Here is a 15,689-nt window from a genome sequence, read left to right on the forward strand (position 1 = left end):
AAAAGAAAAATAGAGAAACTAGAGATTGATTCTTCATAGTCAAATCTACAATGTATCATTGTATTCATCTCTGTAGTCTAAGGTGTTCCAAGTGTATCTTAGGAAGGAGACCTTAGTGAGTGTTGTAATCTTATGTATCCTCTTTGTAAAAGAGTCACCCACACACTCAGAATCTTTGTAGGACTATGGTAGTGATACCTTAGAGAGTGTAAATCATATATGTATCCTCTCTGTGAGAGTAAACCAAACACTCAACATCAGCGCACAAATCTATCATGTGTAAGGCCTGAAGAGGCTAGGGAAAGAATACTTGTAAAGCTTGGAGAGGCTAGTCAAAGAATACTCACTACTAGCCAGAAGTGGCTGATATGAAAATACTAGCGCTAGTGAATGAAGCTGGCAGGCCAGGAGTGGTCGAGAATTCTTGGGGAACCAGAAGTGGTTTAAGAATACTAGAGCTGGTGAGTGAAGCTAGTCAACCAGGAGTGGTTGAGAATATTCGTGACCAGGAGTGGCCATGACCTGGGTGGTCTAGAATTCTCAAGACCTAGAGAGGTCGAGAATACTTGGACCAAGAGTGGTTCTGACCTGGGTGGTCCATAATACTCACTACGAGCCTGAAAAGGCTGATTAAAGAATACTAGCGCTGGTGAGTGAAGCTAGCGGGCCAAGAGTGGTTGATAATACTTGGACTAGGAGTGGTTCTGACCTGGGTAGTCCATAATACTCACTGCTAGCCTGAAGAGGCTGAGTAAATAATACTAGCGTTGATGAGTGAAGTCGACGGCCCAAAAGTGGTCGATAATACTTATGTACTTAATTGCATATTTAGTGGAACCCTTCAGTTGAAGGAGACTAGACGTAGCTCGGTCTGAGTGAACTAGTACAAAATAACTTGCACTGCTAATTCCTATTTCTCATAAGCATATCTTCGTTACTGGTAAAATCTTTGTGAAAAACTTCGTCCACCCAGAGTCTCTTAGTGAAATCATTTTTTAGAAGCGGACGCAAACTTTATTTAATATATATATAATACACTGAAAATCTTTATCTACTGCTTATCTCTAATGAAACTACCTCGAAAAGGAAAATGCAAGAAATTTAATCATTACTGTTATATGAAACATTTTCCTTTAGCAGATGATAAATCTTTCAGACGTAATGACCTTGTGTTAATCAAATTCTACATAATCGTTTGGTATCTAAAAGTTCATTTGACGAAGAACATTAATCTTGCAAAAATGGTTTAAAATTCCTTCTTACACACACACACATATTCAATCCCCCTTCTATGTGTTTCATGTCTAACTTCAATTATGTCAATATGATGAGACAATGTGAAAAGTAAATATGAGATATGAAATATGATGATATGTGACAAAGAGACATGATATATGAGTAACTATGACAAGTGAAATGATGGGTCCATGAGTTTGAGAATGTGTGACATGCATCATATGCATTTATGTGACGGGGTACGATATGGAGTACATCGTTAGGGAAGGCCCTCCAAGTGTGAAACATCTTGGAGGAGTCCTAGGGGATAGTGCAGTTTAGAAGGCCCAGTTCTGCCTGTTGTGCATGGGACGTATCTTGCGGCTTCACTATCCCGACGAGATCCTAGTAGTACATCCTGCTAGTTGAGAGTGCCCGGTTGAGCCGGCATGTATTCCTAGACTAATCCAGGTATGTTGCTTCGGGAACATACCACGGGATATGTGATTGAGACATGTGACTGGCGCCACATGCATGCATTTATGAGTCAAGTCCATGACATCATTGTATGATGAATGACTATGCATGTGTTACTATATTGTATGTATAATTTGAATTTGCACCTGATTAATGTGTAGCTACGACTGTGTTTGTTATGATTTGTGTGTGTTGCCTAACTGTTATTTATACACCTGAAATCGAGTAAGATGTTTCTCACTCCCTTGTTGTTCTTTGTATGTGTTTAAATTATGTTGTAGGTGATCATGAACATGAAGATGTTGATGATGAGGCTTAGCTTTAGTTGGGCATGCTCTGATAGGATATGTGACATCGGGGCATAACTAGGCTTAGTTTAGGATTTCATTATAGTTATTTTGTTTTGGAAAAACTCATGTTTCATTTTTCTATAAATTTCGCATTTGACCATATTTTAAGTTTACGAATGTGAATTCTCTACTCTTATGTTAATGGAACTATTATTTTAATTCTAAAGATTTTATTTAACCCAAGAATATGTTTTTTATAATTATTATATGTATGTTGGGTAGAGGTTGTCATAACTTTTACTAAGTTTTACATATATTAAATGGGAGTTTTATAAATTCAACCGTTAGATCGAAAGTTTTTTACTCTTAGCTCGTATATACAAAATTTTATATTAATTCAAGATGATTTGATACTTCATTCTTGTAAAACAAAATTGACGTAATATATACATTTCAAAATATACTACAATATGAACACTTTGATTACCTTCAAGTTGTTGTTTAATTTTAACAAAATTTGATATAAACATATAAAGTGATATGAACTTTCAATCTAACGGTTGAATTTACAAAATTCACATTTAATATAAAGTTATTGAGGGGTGTAATACTTAGTAAAAGTTACACCGATGTTATTATAATCCTTATCATTTTAAAATATATAAATTATTATTTAAACTTTTAAATTTATAATAAATAATTTAAATTGTATCATAATATTAATTTTAAATAGAAATAAGTATATTATTAATTATACAAGTATATATATATATATATATATATATATATAAAGATAAATTAAATATAATATAATTATTATTATTGGTAATATAATTATTATATATTTTTTTATATTTTTATAGCGGTTTGGACATACTAAAATGATAGGGATCAAAAAATAGTATAAGTATGAGATTGTATAGTTGAGGATGACTTAAATGAATTAATTTGTATTATTTATATTGACAACATGCATATGCTTTTTGATAGCTTATCTCATCAAAACTCCACAGTTAAGCATGCTTGACTTGAAGTAATATAGGGATGAGTGACTTTCTGGGAAGTTTCCAAGAAAATATATGCAGTAAGGACAGAATACGTTGAAAAGTGAAGTGTCGTGAAATAACATCCTTAAGAGACCAAATATATGGGTTGTTATATTAATAAATTTATTAAAATTAAACAAAAATTTTCCAAAGCTTATCTACGGATAAAATATGCGAGAATCTTGAATGTTAAAGATATCATTATTATGTATATAAGGTTAGGTGAAAACTTTATCATATAATTAACCATATTGTGTCATATATAACGATAAATGGATAAGGTGTCATAAAGAATTTGGAGTTATGTCTATGATAAGGCTTTGTCAATAATAAATAAAATTAGGCAAGTGTCAATATGGTATCAGAGCAAGTACATGATTTCGAATTTATGATCTTTGTAATACTATTCTAACCTCACTGTTATAATATCAAATGTAAGGTTTGCTCACTATACCTTATCAGATTGTTAGTGGATTGTGTTAGAAAATTTTATTTTTTATTTTTTGGTCTTCCATTGATTTATATGAAATATCCATTTTATGTGATCGATGGATATTAGAAGGCACACATGAGTATAAATACTGTTGCTTATAGTTAGAGAGATCCTTGATGTGTAGAAGCATCACAACTCTTAGTGTAGCTTATAGTTGGATGGATCCTTAGAAGTCACACATGATCGATGGATATTAGAAGTCACACATGAAATGGTAAGTACGTCTCCACTCCACTATCTCTATAAATATGTCTTATGACATATGGTACACATGATGAAACTGATACAAAATCTCATCAAACTTGAAATAGAAGAAAAGGAAGATTATATCTTAAAACAAATATCTACAAAGACTATATGAATGTGTTCAAGAGATAAAGTGCAAAATCTTAACCTCAAGAGCAAAGTCATCTTATCATCCTATTTAATTTATGATATTTTAGTATATGCAATTATTATCCTTATGTGTTATCATGGTGAGTAATAATATCTCATGATATAAGTAAATTTCTTATACTTTTTTCTTGTCTTGGCTAAAAGGGCAGGTTTAATTTGGATCTTACTGCAGCAAGCTATTGGCTAAATGTTGGGTATTCTTATATAGGTTGTTTATTTATTTTTTGTGTTTTATTAATTAATTGAGACAAATGGCTATTTGTTATTCTGTTTCTTCCACTTTTGGTGTGTTAGTAATTGTACGTGAAATGGCCCACTTTGTACTTTACGCATTTCTATTTAATGAAATATTTAGCTTTCTAATATATATATATATATATATATATATATATATATATATATATATATATATATATATATATATATATATATATATATATATATATATATATATATATAAAAGAATCTGTCTTAATCTTAAAATAGAATAAGATATTAAGTAAAATGAGGGAAATAATTATAATAAAAAAAATGTTCGGAATTTTATTTTAGTTTGATGAGGTTTCCTTATTCTAATGTATCCCTCGTAGTGCAATAGGAAAGACAAAACCTCCTTCTTTTTTAAATGAAAACAAATTCTCAACTAAATTAATAGAAGAGGTATGCAAAATGATAAGAACACTAGTAGTTGGTACAATTAAAATTTCAAATTTGAGAAGAAGAAAAAAACAAAGAATTTCATCACAATGACAAACAATTATTTTCTAGATTTGTCTTTTTGATAATCTAAAATATTTATTTCGGTTAGATAATTTAAAATATTAGAGTATATGATAAAGAAAAAGAAAAGTCAACTTCTTGATTGTAAAGACTCTAACAGTCTTACAAAAAAATTTAAGAAAGATATCTAATCATGTTTATTAATTATTAAGTATGTAATTTAAATTAATTAGTATTATACATTTATACAAAATGTGATCTTCTTGACATGTTTTTTTTACATACTAATCCTTTTCTTTTATGAGCAAATATTAGTAGTTAATTATTACGTTAGTGGAGAGATTCGAATTCACTCTCTTTTTATTGTTCTAATCCTAACCACACCGTCATATAACTCTCACATGTTAACCTTTCATATCACATATAATTGAATATCTTTAATTCATATCTATAAATTAAAAAGTTTTAATATATGTCACGTAAATATTAGTTGTTTCATATGACATATAATTGGATATATTAATTCTTATTTATAAGTGATATGTCACGCAAATATATTAGTTAATATTATGAAGATCCGGTGGTCTTTATCTAAATGAATTTTTTTAAGACACCGAAAAAAAGCTAAAGGGATCAAATATATAATAATATACGTTGATTATATTTTATATAATGGATATGGTCCTGCTCACAACTACGAGTTGCATAGCATTGAACCTTATTACAACAGAAATACAAACTTATTACACCAAACGTGGATAAAACATATAAAGCCACAGACGACTTTTTTATTCAAATACGTTAAACGATAATAATAATTATTATTATAATAATGCTTAATTAAGTTGCTTGGTTTGAGCCGAAAGGGACTCTAACAGGTTGAATAAACGGTCTTCCTCTTTTCATAGATTTCCTTTTCAGACGCAACTTCCTCTCTTGATATAATTTCTCAGCAAGCCTTCAACCACACAGAATAGAATAGTAGTATTATGTTAGCCTCACCAATAATTAATATAAGATCACTGACATATAATTTAAATAAAATAAAATTCTAGAGACACGCATGCACGTACCTGTCAAGAGCCTCGGCATTTGTTAGGTCTAATTCATATGGGATGAAAGTATTCACATTCATTCTCTTAACCTTTTGTTGCAACAGTTCATTTCCTTTCTTCTCAAGATTATCGAGGTTTTCTTTTGTTACATTATCCATGGAATCCAAGGATGGATCCAAGTTATACTCCTGCCATGACATTGCATGTATATATTATTATAAAAATCATTATATATTAATTTGGATAATATATATATTTATGACAAAGTTTAATTTATTCAAATATGTATACCTCAATTCGAAGGTAGTTTTGGAGAGGGATGAGGCCTGGGAAGACTGTGGAAAGGTAGTAAAGGGTCATGTCTGTGGCAGACCTACCAATAATATCTTGCATAGCACCACTCAGTAACCAATTTCGTTCCTTCCACTTAGCAGCCACGTCAGCATCGTATTTCTCAGTATCAACTTTTTGTTCTCCAGTTCCCAAAGACAGTAACACGATTTCCTTATGCTCATCGTGCTTTATCACTTCACTCACAGCAACCACAGCCTAAAATTAAATTAAATTTAACATTATATTTCGTCAAACTTTTCATATAGTACACGTCCACAATATATCATTACTTGGAAGGAAACAAAATAAATATAAGAACTTACTCTTACACAAAATAAATTTTAGAAGTAATTATTTCACTGAATTTAAGTTAAATAAAAAGTGGTTAATAAATAGTTTTAATTTACCGGATTACCAGCAGCCCCTCCACCATCAATCATATTGAACTCAACATCGTCATTCCAAAACTTGTAGGGTGGTAGAAAAGTGGGTGCAGCCGAAGTCCCGATGCTTATATCTGATAGTTTGGCATTTAAGTAAGTTTCTGTCTCCAGCTGCAATCATAGCACGAACCAACTCAGTTTCCAAAAATAACCTTAGTATTGTTTTCCATCAAAACTTGGTTTCAGTATGTTTGAATATAATTTTAGAAGTATTTTTATAACTTTTATATTAAAAATCTTTTTTACTTTTAAAAGAAAAGCTCTCAAAAATACTTCTAGTAACTTGTATCCCTCCAAACTCTAAATATAAGAATATAAACATATATAGTTTTGAAACAAATTAACTAAACATATTAACCTGATAACTTGAGAATATGACTGGCTTGAGTTGCTTGAGGTCAAAAGTTGGTATTACCACCTTCGTCAATGTCTCATTCAATCGTGTTTCTTTCAGTAGCACACGAGTCACATTGTACAAGAACGAGGCATCATACTTGGGACCGTCCCCAGGACTGCATTTTGTTACATCACATGATTCCAATTCCAATCATTTCGTCAAATTATAAGAATTTTATTACTATGATGTTCTAGCATGTCACAGATAAAATTATATACCGTGATTTGTTAAATATACGAGGGCCATTTTGCTTATAGAATTCTACGATTTGCCAAGGAGCAAAAAGAGGAGGATGAGTTGGGTCTGATGTGTTTGGGGTTGTTAACATAGCAGTAATGATTCCACCAGTGCTAGTACCTGCTATCACGTCAAAATATTGTGCTAAGGATGCTGTAGGGTCCTTAATCTGCATGCAGTTCAAAGTAAACAAAGTTATATAAAACTTCCGTATAAATATATTAGAGTTAATCATCTATACACTGCCAGTGTAAAGTTTTTTATACTGACAACCAATCATATCTTTTAAAGTTGCTTATTTTATTATTATTTCATTAAATAAATAAGTGACATGATACTATTAAAAGATATAATTGATTATCAGTGTAAAAAAAATTTACACTAGTAGTGTATAAGTGATTAACTTAATATATTAAACGATCTATACATATAAGGCAATATTTCAAAATGAAGGTGAAAATTTCAATTACAGTAGTAAAAGATTTTGACTCATATATAACAATGATTTTATCCGCCTCAGAACCTATATATAGACAGAACTCGCATATGACATGATAGATGCTTCTTTTGGAGATACTAATTAAAGAAATAGCATAAAATTATTAATTAAATACCTTTCAGTTGTAACAGACTATTATTTAATCATATATATCATTCAACATCGTTGACTCCAATAATATATACAATTAATGTTTTAAGCTTTATCACCTTCTGCAGATGCACCAAACACTACACACATATAGTGTTGTCTATAAATAAATTATTTACTGAATTATAATTAAAAAACACACACACACACAAAGAGATCATGGACCTTAAGAGCGTTATCCAGGTACTCAAGAACTGTTGCTGGAATAATCCCCTTGATACCACCACCATCAATGCTAAGAATGCTTATTTTGTCTCCATAGTTTGGTGGAGGTAGTTTCTGGGTACTGAATCCAGCAATCAGTTGACCACAAAACACCAAAACAAACAAAAGGAAATGAGCCATTAATTGGACTAAAAGCTTTAGAATATCAAGATAGTATAGAAGTTTTAGAGAATGAACACCTTATTGTGAATTGTGCACAAATATGAAGGTATTTATAGAGTTTTTTTTCCGATGATACATGCTAGTGCCAAGATTAAACAATTCATGGCCGCAAATAATTTTATGATGATAATGTTCATTGCTTAAATAATATACACAACTTACATATGTTGTTTGAACGATTCAAATGTTTCATAAAGAATGGTAATTAAATACGTTTTTAGTTTCTGAATTTTTATTAATTTTATTTTTAGTCTATGAATACATTATATTTAGTTTGTCTTTAAAATTTGTTTGCATGAACAAAATATTTTAACACCAGAGATCAAAATGTTAATGTAAGAAAATGTTCAAGGACTAAAAGTAAAAATGTACACACTACAACAAAATTTTCATATAGTGACATACACCCTATAGTGACACTATATATGTCATTAAAAATTACTTTTACTCACACAATAACTACATTATATGTTGGTATATTATTAAAAAGTGTGAGTATAAACTATAGTGACACAAAAAATATGTTGTTAAATTTCATTGAAAATCAACATTAAAATTGTGTGTAACTATATGTCAAATAGACATATACGTACATATATTATACTTATAGTGACAAAAGTCTAGGGATTAAAATTAGTAAAGAAATTGTGTAAGCACTAAGACCAAATAAATTGTGTAAGCACTACAAGAAATTCGTTATTTTGCGGCGGTTTTTTCTTCATTTTGCGGCGGTTTTTGCCCCCCTCAAAATAAATAATGGCGTTTTAAAAAAACGCTGCAGTTACGTTCGCCACTAGCATTATACGGCGATATTTACCAACCTCCGCTACCTTTTTGCATTCTGCTGCGTTTTGTTTAGCGGGGGTTTTTGACCTCCTCAATTTGAATGATTTTTTTTTTTAATTTCACAATATATTTTATTTTTTTAATCTAAATTACATTTAACCTGTATAAAAATAAGGAGATACTCATAACATAATCCAAATTCCATTGTTTAGCGGGGGTTTTTGACCTCCTCAATCTAAATGATTTTTTTTTTAATTTCACATTATATTTTATTTTTTTAATCTAAATTACATTTAACCTGTATACAAAAAAATAAGGAGGTACTCATAACATAATCCAAATTCCATTGGATAATATTAACTTTTTTATAAGAGAAAAAAATTAATGGGAATATACAAACTGTCAATAGAAACCCATAATATAGACAACAAGATGTCAAATAAAAAAGACAATAACAACATAAAAAACAATGGTAATCAAACATTTGATATCTGTTACAAAACTATAAAAGAGTAACAACAATCAAAGCAAATTCAGAAGTCCAAGTTGACAGCAAATACAACACCACAATATATAACCAAAAGAAACAAAGTTTTTACAACACTATAAATCCAAAAATCATGATAACCTAAAGCAGTCTACAATATAAGAAACCAAGTCTAAATATTAGACTGGCTATTCAAGTTGCTACCACCAGATGATCCTCTAGCATCTAACGGCGATTCAGGTTCACTTCCAACGTCACTAGGCTGAAATAAGAAAAATAAATTAATATCAGTACAATTTAAAGATAAAGGAAGTGTAATTTAGTCCTAATATATAATTCCATAATTCAAGTGCAATCTCCAAGATCAAACTAATAAGTATGTTAAGAAATAAAATTGAATAAAATTGTCACTTGTTGAAGCAACAAATAAGAGAAAGAAAAAACAAGTAACCTAAGCCTATGCAATCACATCCAATATTACATTCAATCATCAAATAATAAGTCATAATACTTACTTGTGAATGAAAGAAACTAGCCAATTCATCAGGAATTTTTCCTTCCTTCATTATCATATAAGCCTTAAGGGATTTTTAGTCTATGAATACATTATATTTAGTTTGTCTTTAAAATTTGTTTGCATGAACAAAATATTTTAACACCAGAGATCAAAATGTTAATGTAAGAAAATGTTCAAGGACTAAAAGTAAAAATGTACACACTACAACAAAATTTTCATATAGTGACATACACCCTATAGTGACACTATATATGTCATTAAAAATTACTTTTACTCACACAATAACTACATTATATGTTGGTATATTATTAAAAAGTGTGAGTATAAACTATAGTGACATAAAAAATATGTTGTTAAATTTCATTGAAAATCAACATTAAAATTGTGTGTAACTATATATCAAATAGACATATACGTACATATATTATACTTATAGTGACAAAAGTCTAGGGATTAAAATTAGTAAAGAAATTGAGTAAGCACTAAGACCAAAAAATTAACAAAACTTTAGGAGCTAAAATCATATTTAATTCTAAAATAAAATCAAGTTCATCTTCTTGTATCTTGGTGGAAGAATGTGCAAAACATTTATTCTTGCCCTTTTAAAATATACATTGTGTTTTAGGAAATATAAAAATAACTTTTTTAATACTAGAAAAAAAGCATTTAACGATTGATATTTTTAGATGAAGAGTATAAGATAATGTTTACACAAAACTCGGCTTCACCAATAATTGCACGTTTTTCTCCTTCCACCTTAGCTCTATTCCATGTCCAAGAATGCACCGTCATCAGTTCGATTATTTTTTCAAAATATTTTCGTCACAACTTGTGCTAAGGGGGGCTGTATCATTTTTAAAATAATGCTTTTGCTTATATTATTTTTTAATAGTATAAGATAAATTCATTACACAATTCATATATATTAATTTACATATATGTATGAGATATTCAGAACTATACAGGGCAATGCAAATGGGATAAGAGTTATAAACATTTTAACAAGAATATGTTAGTGGAATCCACACCTTCCTTATCACTCCAACTTTAATAATTATATATGTTAGTTGAGTTCTCATATGTATTCAGATGGATTACTATTTTGATTGCGGTTTTATACAGTGTAAACTTTTACTAAGATCTGTTATAAAGGAATCTCATGCATTGGTAGAAGGATTGAAATATGATGCATAAGGGATGAAGGAATAAATAGTTGTGGAAGGTGATTGTAAAAGGATATGAGAAAAAAAAAATGTAGACACCAATAGTAAAACAACTTTAATATGGACATTAGTAGCAAAACAACTTTACACTGTTATTTAGTCACAAAACACCCTTACAATGAGTTTCTTAGTTTTTATAAATTAATTTAAACTAAAAATAATTTATACTAATAGTATTGGTTGATAATGTGAATTTTTTTAAAATCCCAATGATGAGCTTTAAATCATCTTCATTTGGTCGTCCATTTTTAGTAAGAGATTAAGGATAATACTCGTTGGATGATAGATAAGGTTGTGACGATAATTTTTGGACTAATGTGTGGTGTATGGAGATGTCTATTGTAGACGCATTGCATGTCATTATTGCTTAACAACATCTTTTTTGATCAATTGCTAATTGTTTCATTACTAGAATTTCTCTTATTACATGTGATTTTTGATGTGAATTTTATATAAGAACTCGTAGCAAACACTGTTGCTATGACCTTTTCTGCGAAATTTTATCTTCAGGTAATATATTCATGAATAATATGTTTTTACGAATTTTAAAATTCACAAGAAATTTTCCTGCGAAATTTCTTGCGAAAAAAATTCGCAGGTAAGTTTCCTGCGAAAAAACTTGTAGGAAATTTTACTACGAATTTTTTCGCAAGAAATTCTACAAAAAAAATTTCTTATAAAAAAATCAAAGAAAGTACTATAAATTTTATTAACAATTCTTCAACGCATTAGGAAATTTGCTTCTACGCCTCCAACATGTGATACATAACTTTTTAAACTTTTAGATTATAGATTATAAGTCTACCACTCAACCATATATACAAATCAACTTGTAAGGTAAGTATTGTCCCAACTTATATACTATTTAATTATTTTATTTCCAATCGATACGGGACTTGAAGATTTCTTTAAATATTAATTAGATCATGGTTTAGAAAATGATTAATTCATTATATTGAACAACCAAATTATATTATTATAAATTATTTTAACTCTTAAAATATTCAGTATTCTGAAAAACATTAGTTTTTTATTAAATAATTCTATTTTAAAAACTATCATTAAATTAAAATTCATCTTCATCAATTTATACATTTAATTAAAATAAATATTTAATTTATTAATATTTTATTTTGAAAAAATTTATTAAATATTTATAAATAAATAAGTAAAATAATATTTTATTAAATAAATATTTTTAATTTTAAAATTTTATAAATTATCATTAAATTAAAACTCATTATCATTAATTTATCATATTCATAAAATTTTATATATTTAATTTAATTAAAAATAAATTAAAATTAAAATTAATTATAACGATATATTTATAAATAATTTCGTAAAATAATATTTTTTTAATTAAAAATCTTTTATTTCTTAAACTTATAAATTTAAAAAGTTTTTTTATTTTTCCTGCGGATTAAAATTGGCAGGAAAATCAGCAGGAAAAGTTACTTGCAAAATTTTTCTATGATTTAGTAAATATTACGTGCGAATTTATTTTTACAAGAAAATCCACAAGAAACAAAATAAAATTCTTTCAACATTTTTTGAAAATTTTTACCATGGAAAAAAATTTCTATGATCATTAAAATTGTAGCAAAATTTGCAAAAATTTCTTGTAGATTATTTTTCATAAAAATTTTTATAAGAAATATTTGTAAATTATTTTTCTCAAATAAATTCATAAAAAATCTTTGCGAAATTATTATTGGAAGAAAATTCGCAAAAAAAATTCTGTGAATATTATTTTGTAGAAAAATTTGCAGGAAAAAGATACTTTTCTAGTAGTATTTTGTGCAGGACTCTACTTGGTGTACTCCTGAGTTTTAACTTCTGAATACCATTAGAGAACACTGTGCTACAATTTCCTTTACCATTACATTCACTAGTTTATATTTTCAAGTTTCACAGATGCTTCCTAGTTTAGGATGTATACTATTATTTTCACATATTTATTAACTTATTATGTTCACAAGTATGTATTGCATGTATTTAAAAATTTTTCAATTATATATATGGTTGACATATAACATAGGAAATATAGACATTTTAGTTCATTGATGACTTATTAATTGAAAAAAAAAATGTATATGAATTTTTTTGTATTGTTTGATTTGTAGGTTTTGTTTTGGGATACTTCAAAAATAGATCAGTTATTTTTTTAAAATAGTTTTAAGATCAGTTATAAAATAACCAATCTTAAAAGATGGTCTTTTAAGATCGGTTATTTTATAACCGAACTTAAAAGTCTTTACTTTTGAGATCGATTATTTTATAACCGATCTTAAAAATCTTCACTTTTGAGATCGATTATTTTATAACCAATCTTAAAAATTGGACTTTTAAGATCAACTTTTAAAATTGGTCAAACAACAAGTTTTAAAAGTAAAAAACAATTGGTTTTAAAAGTCTTTTTCTACTAGTGAAGCCTCTCTGAGCTCAACAATAGGTATTCTTTTATACAAGCCTCTCCAGACTCAATCCCTTACAAATAAATTTAACAAGAATTACAATGATAGCTTCATCTCTTCTATACTATTAAACTTAAGCACAAACAGACTACAAAGAACTACTTACAAGAATTTCAATTAAAATTTCATTTGTAGTGCTTCAGCTTTGTAAGGTTAGTAAGCTTCTCAATGATGATTTTTCTATTTACAACATTTCTCTCTTTTTAATTTAAAAATCTCTACTCTTTTTTGTTTGAAGGCTTGACCCTTATATAGTAGTTCTTGAGAGGATAACCATTATAGCAATGTTTGATTTAAACGTTCAAATTTCTTCACAAGTTGCTTCGTCTATCTTCCTTACTGATCCTAGATGTGACACCCTCTACCCCATTATTAATATACAACAAATGTAACAATAAAATATTTCTTTTCTTCTTTTTGGGTAAATAAAATCTTTCATAGTTGACAAATATTTCAAATATCACAAGGTAGAAGATTCACATTCGTAACTCATAAATCATAACTCCAGTGTAGAAATTATAAAAGAAAAGAAGTTAAGATTTTCAATACAATTTAGTGTAAAACAAGAAATCATATATATACAAATAATAATAAAGGAAATATAAATTAACTCCAGTAAAGGTGGCAGTGCCTCCTAGTTAGGAATCAATTTATATTTTCCAAATCATGTAATAAAATATAATAAGGATATTCATTCTGGTCTTTTATCAAGAACGTTCAAATTACAATTCTTAACATACATTTTCCTTGAATTATAAACTTTATCTACGTTATCTCTTCGTTAGAAATTACAAAGAAGAGAAACTAAAGTTATTAAAACAATAACATATTAAACTAAAAATAACTATGCCCCGATGTCACATCCTATCAGAGCATGCCCAATTGAAGCCTTTAAGCCTCATCACCAACATCCTCATGATGCTGATCATCTGCAACACAATTTAAAACATATACAAAAACAACAAGGGAGTGAGAAACATCTCACTCAGTTTCAGGTGCAGAAATAACTGCTAGATAGCACACACACACACAACATATATAAGTCACATGTAAACAATACATAAATAGTCAATATCACATATATATACTCATTTATCATGCTTATGGTGTCATGGACTCAACTCATAAATGCATGCATGTGGCGCCATACGGAAGATTCACAATTCATCGTTGGTGACCCTAAGGTACACCTGGTTACATCACTGGTGACCCTAAGGTACACCTTGTTAGCATGTTACATCGTGGGTGACCCTAAGGTACACCTTGTTAGTCGTGGGTGACCATAAGGTACACCTTGTTAGCATGTTACATCGTGGGTGACCATAAAGTACACCTTGTTAGTCGTGGGTATGCGGCCTCAGCGGCACACCTGGAGTAATATATGCATATGATGCATGTCATACATTCATAACCTCATGGACTCAACATTTAACTTATTACATAATTTCATTTAGTACATCATATCATTATTTGTCATAGTATCATAATCATAGTTTGTCTCAATAGTCCATTCTTAGGTCTCATGTCATTTGTCCATATTTCACATGGTCATGTCATCAATACTCCTCATAAGGTCCGCATAGGTATTCACAGAGATCCAGAGAGCATTCTTGTTCATATTAAACCTCATTTATTATTAACATTAATTTCATATTCATTTATTACTTTCAACAAAGAACAAAGTAGAATAAATAGAAAATCGGACAGAACAACGGTACCTTCAACAAAAACAAAATAGAGTAAATAGAAAATCAAACAGAACAACGGCACCTTCAACAAAGAACAAAGTAAAGTAAATAGAAAATCAAACAGAACAACGGCATCTTCAACAAAGAACAAAGTAGAGTAAATAGAAAATCAGACAGAACAACGGCAAGGGATTGGGGGCCAATCCGACAAACAACTATCCAACAATTATCCCCACACCCCTGAGCGAGGTTCTCACTCCCCCCCTTACCTGGATAGGCGGAGTTGGAACTTGGGCAGGGTCTCCTCCTCTGGATCCCCTTTTTCTTCCCTCTCTTTCTTTCTTTCTTTCTTTCTCTCTCTCTCTCTTTCTCT

At 29.1% G+C, this 15,689-nt stretch overlaps 1 protein-coding gene and 1 long non-coding RNA gene across 2 annotated transcripts; both read right to left on the reverse strand.

Moving 5' to 3' along the window:
- Positions 1-5,277: 5,277 nt before the first annotated feature.
- Positions 5,278-8,180, reverse strand: LOC109789730 (patatin-like protein 1). The gene is made up of 7 exons (XM_083072120.1): positions 7,917-8,180; positions 7,084-7,271; positions 6,827-6,980; positions 6,433-6,579; positions 5,984-6,241; positions 5,711-5,880; positions 5,278-5,595 (listed from the first exon to the last, which is right to left on the reverse strand). Exons 1-7 carry the CDS (start codon positions 8,094-8,096, stop codon positions 5,478-5,480), a joined length of 1,215 nt encoding a protein of 404 aa, XP_082928246.1. The 5' UTR covers positions 8,097-8,180; the 3' UTR covers positions 5,278-5,477.
- A 1,179-nt stretch (positions 8,181-9,359) lies between these two features.
- LOC114915239 (uncharacterized) lies at positions 9,360-9,996 on the reverse strand. The gene is made up of 2 exons (XR_003803178.2): positions 9,927-9,996; positions 9,360-9,673 (listed from the first exon to the last, which is right to left on the reverse strand). It is a non-coding gene; the product is annotated as an uncharacterized LOC114915239 (long non-coding RNA).
- Between the last annotated feature and the right edge of the window lie 5,693 nt (positions 9,997-15,689).

This window comes from Cajanus cajan, chromosome 3 (genome assembly GCF_000230855.2).
Source record: "Cajanus cajan strain Asha chromosome 3, NIPB_CcT2T_4, whole genome shotgun sequence".
NCBI lineage: Eukaryota > Viridiplantae > Streptophyta > Magnoliopsida > Fabales > Fabaceae > Cajanus > Cajanus cajan.

Bases quoted from the DNA above. Each gene is read 5' to 3' on its own strand.
- LOC109789730 (XM_083072120.1), bottom strand. From the start codon at position 8,096: ATGGCTCATTTCCTTTTGTTTGTTTTGGTGTTTTGTGGTCAACTGATT. The intron at 7,272-7,916 runs GTCCATGATCTC...AACTGCATGCAG, and splicing joins ACCTGGATAACGCTCTTAAG to ATTAAGGACCCTACAGCATC. The intron at 6,981-7,083 runs GTATATAATTTT...AACAAAATGCAG, and splicing joins CGTATATTTAACAAATCACG to TCCTGGGGACGGTCCCAAGT.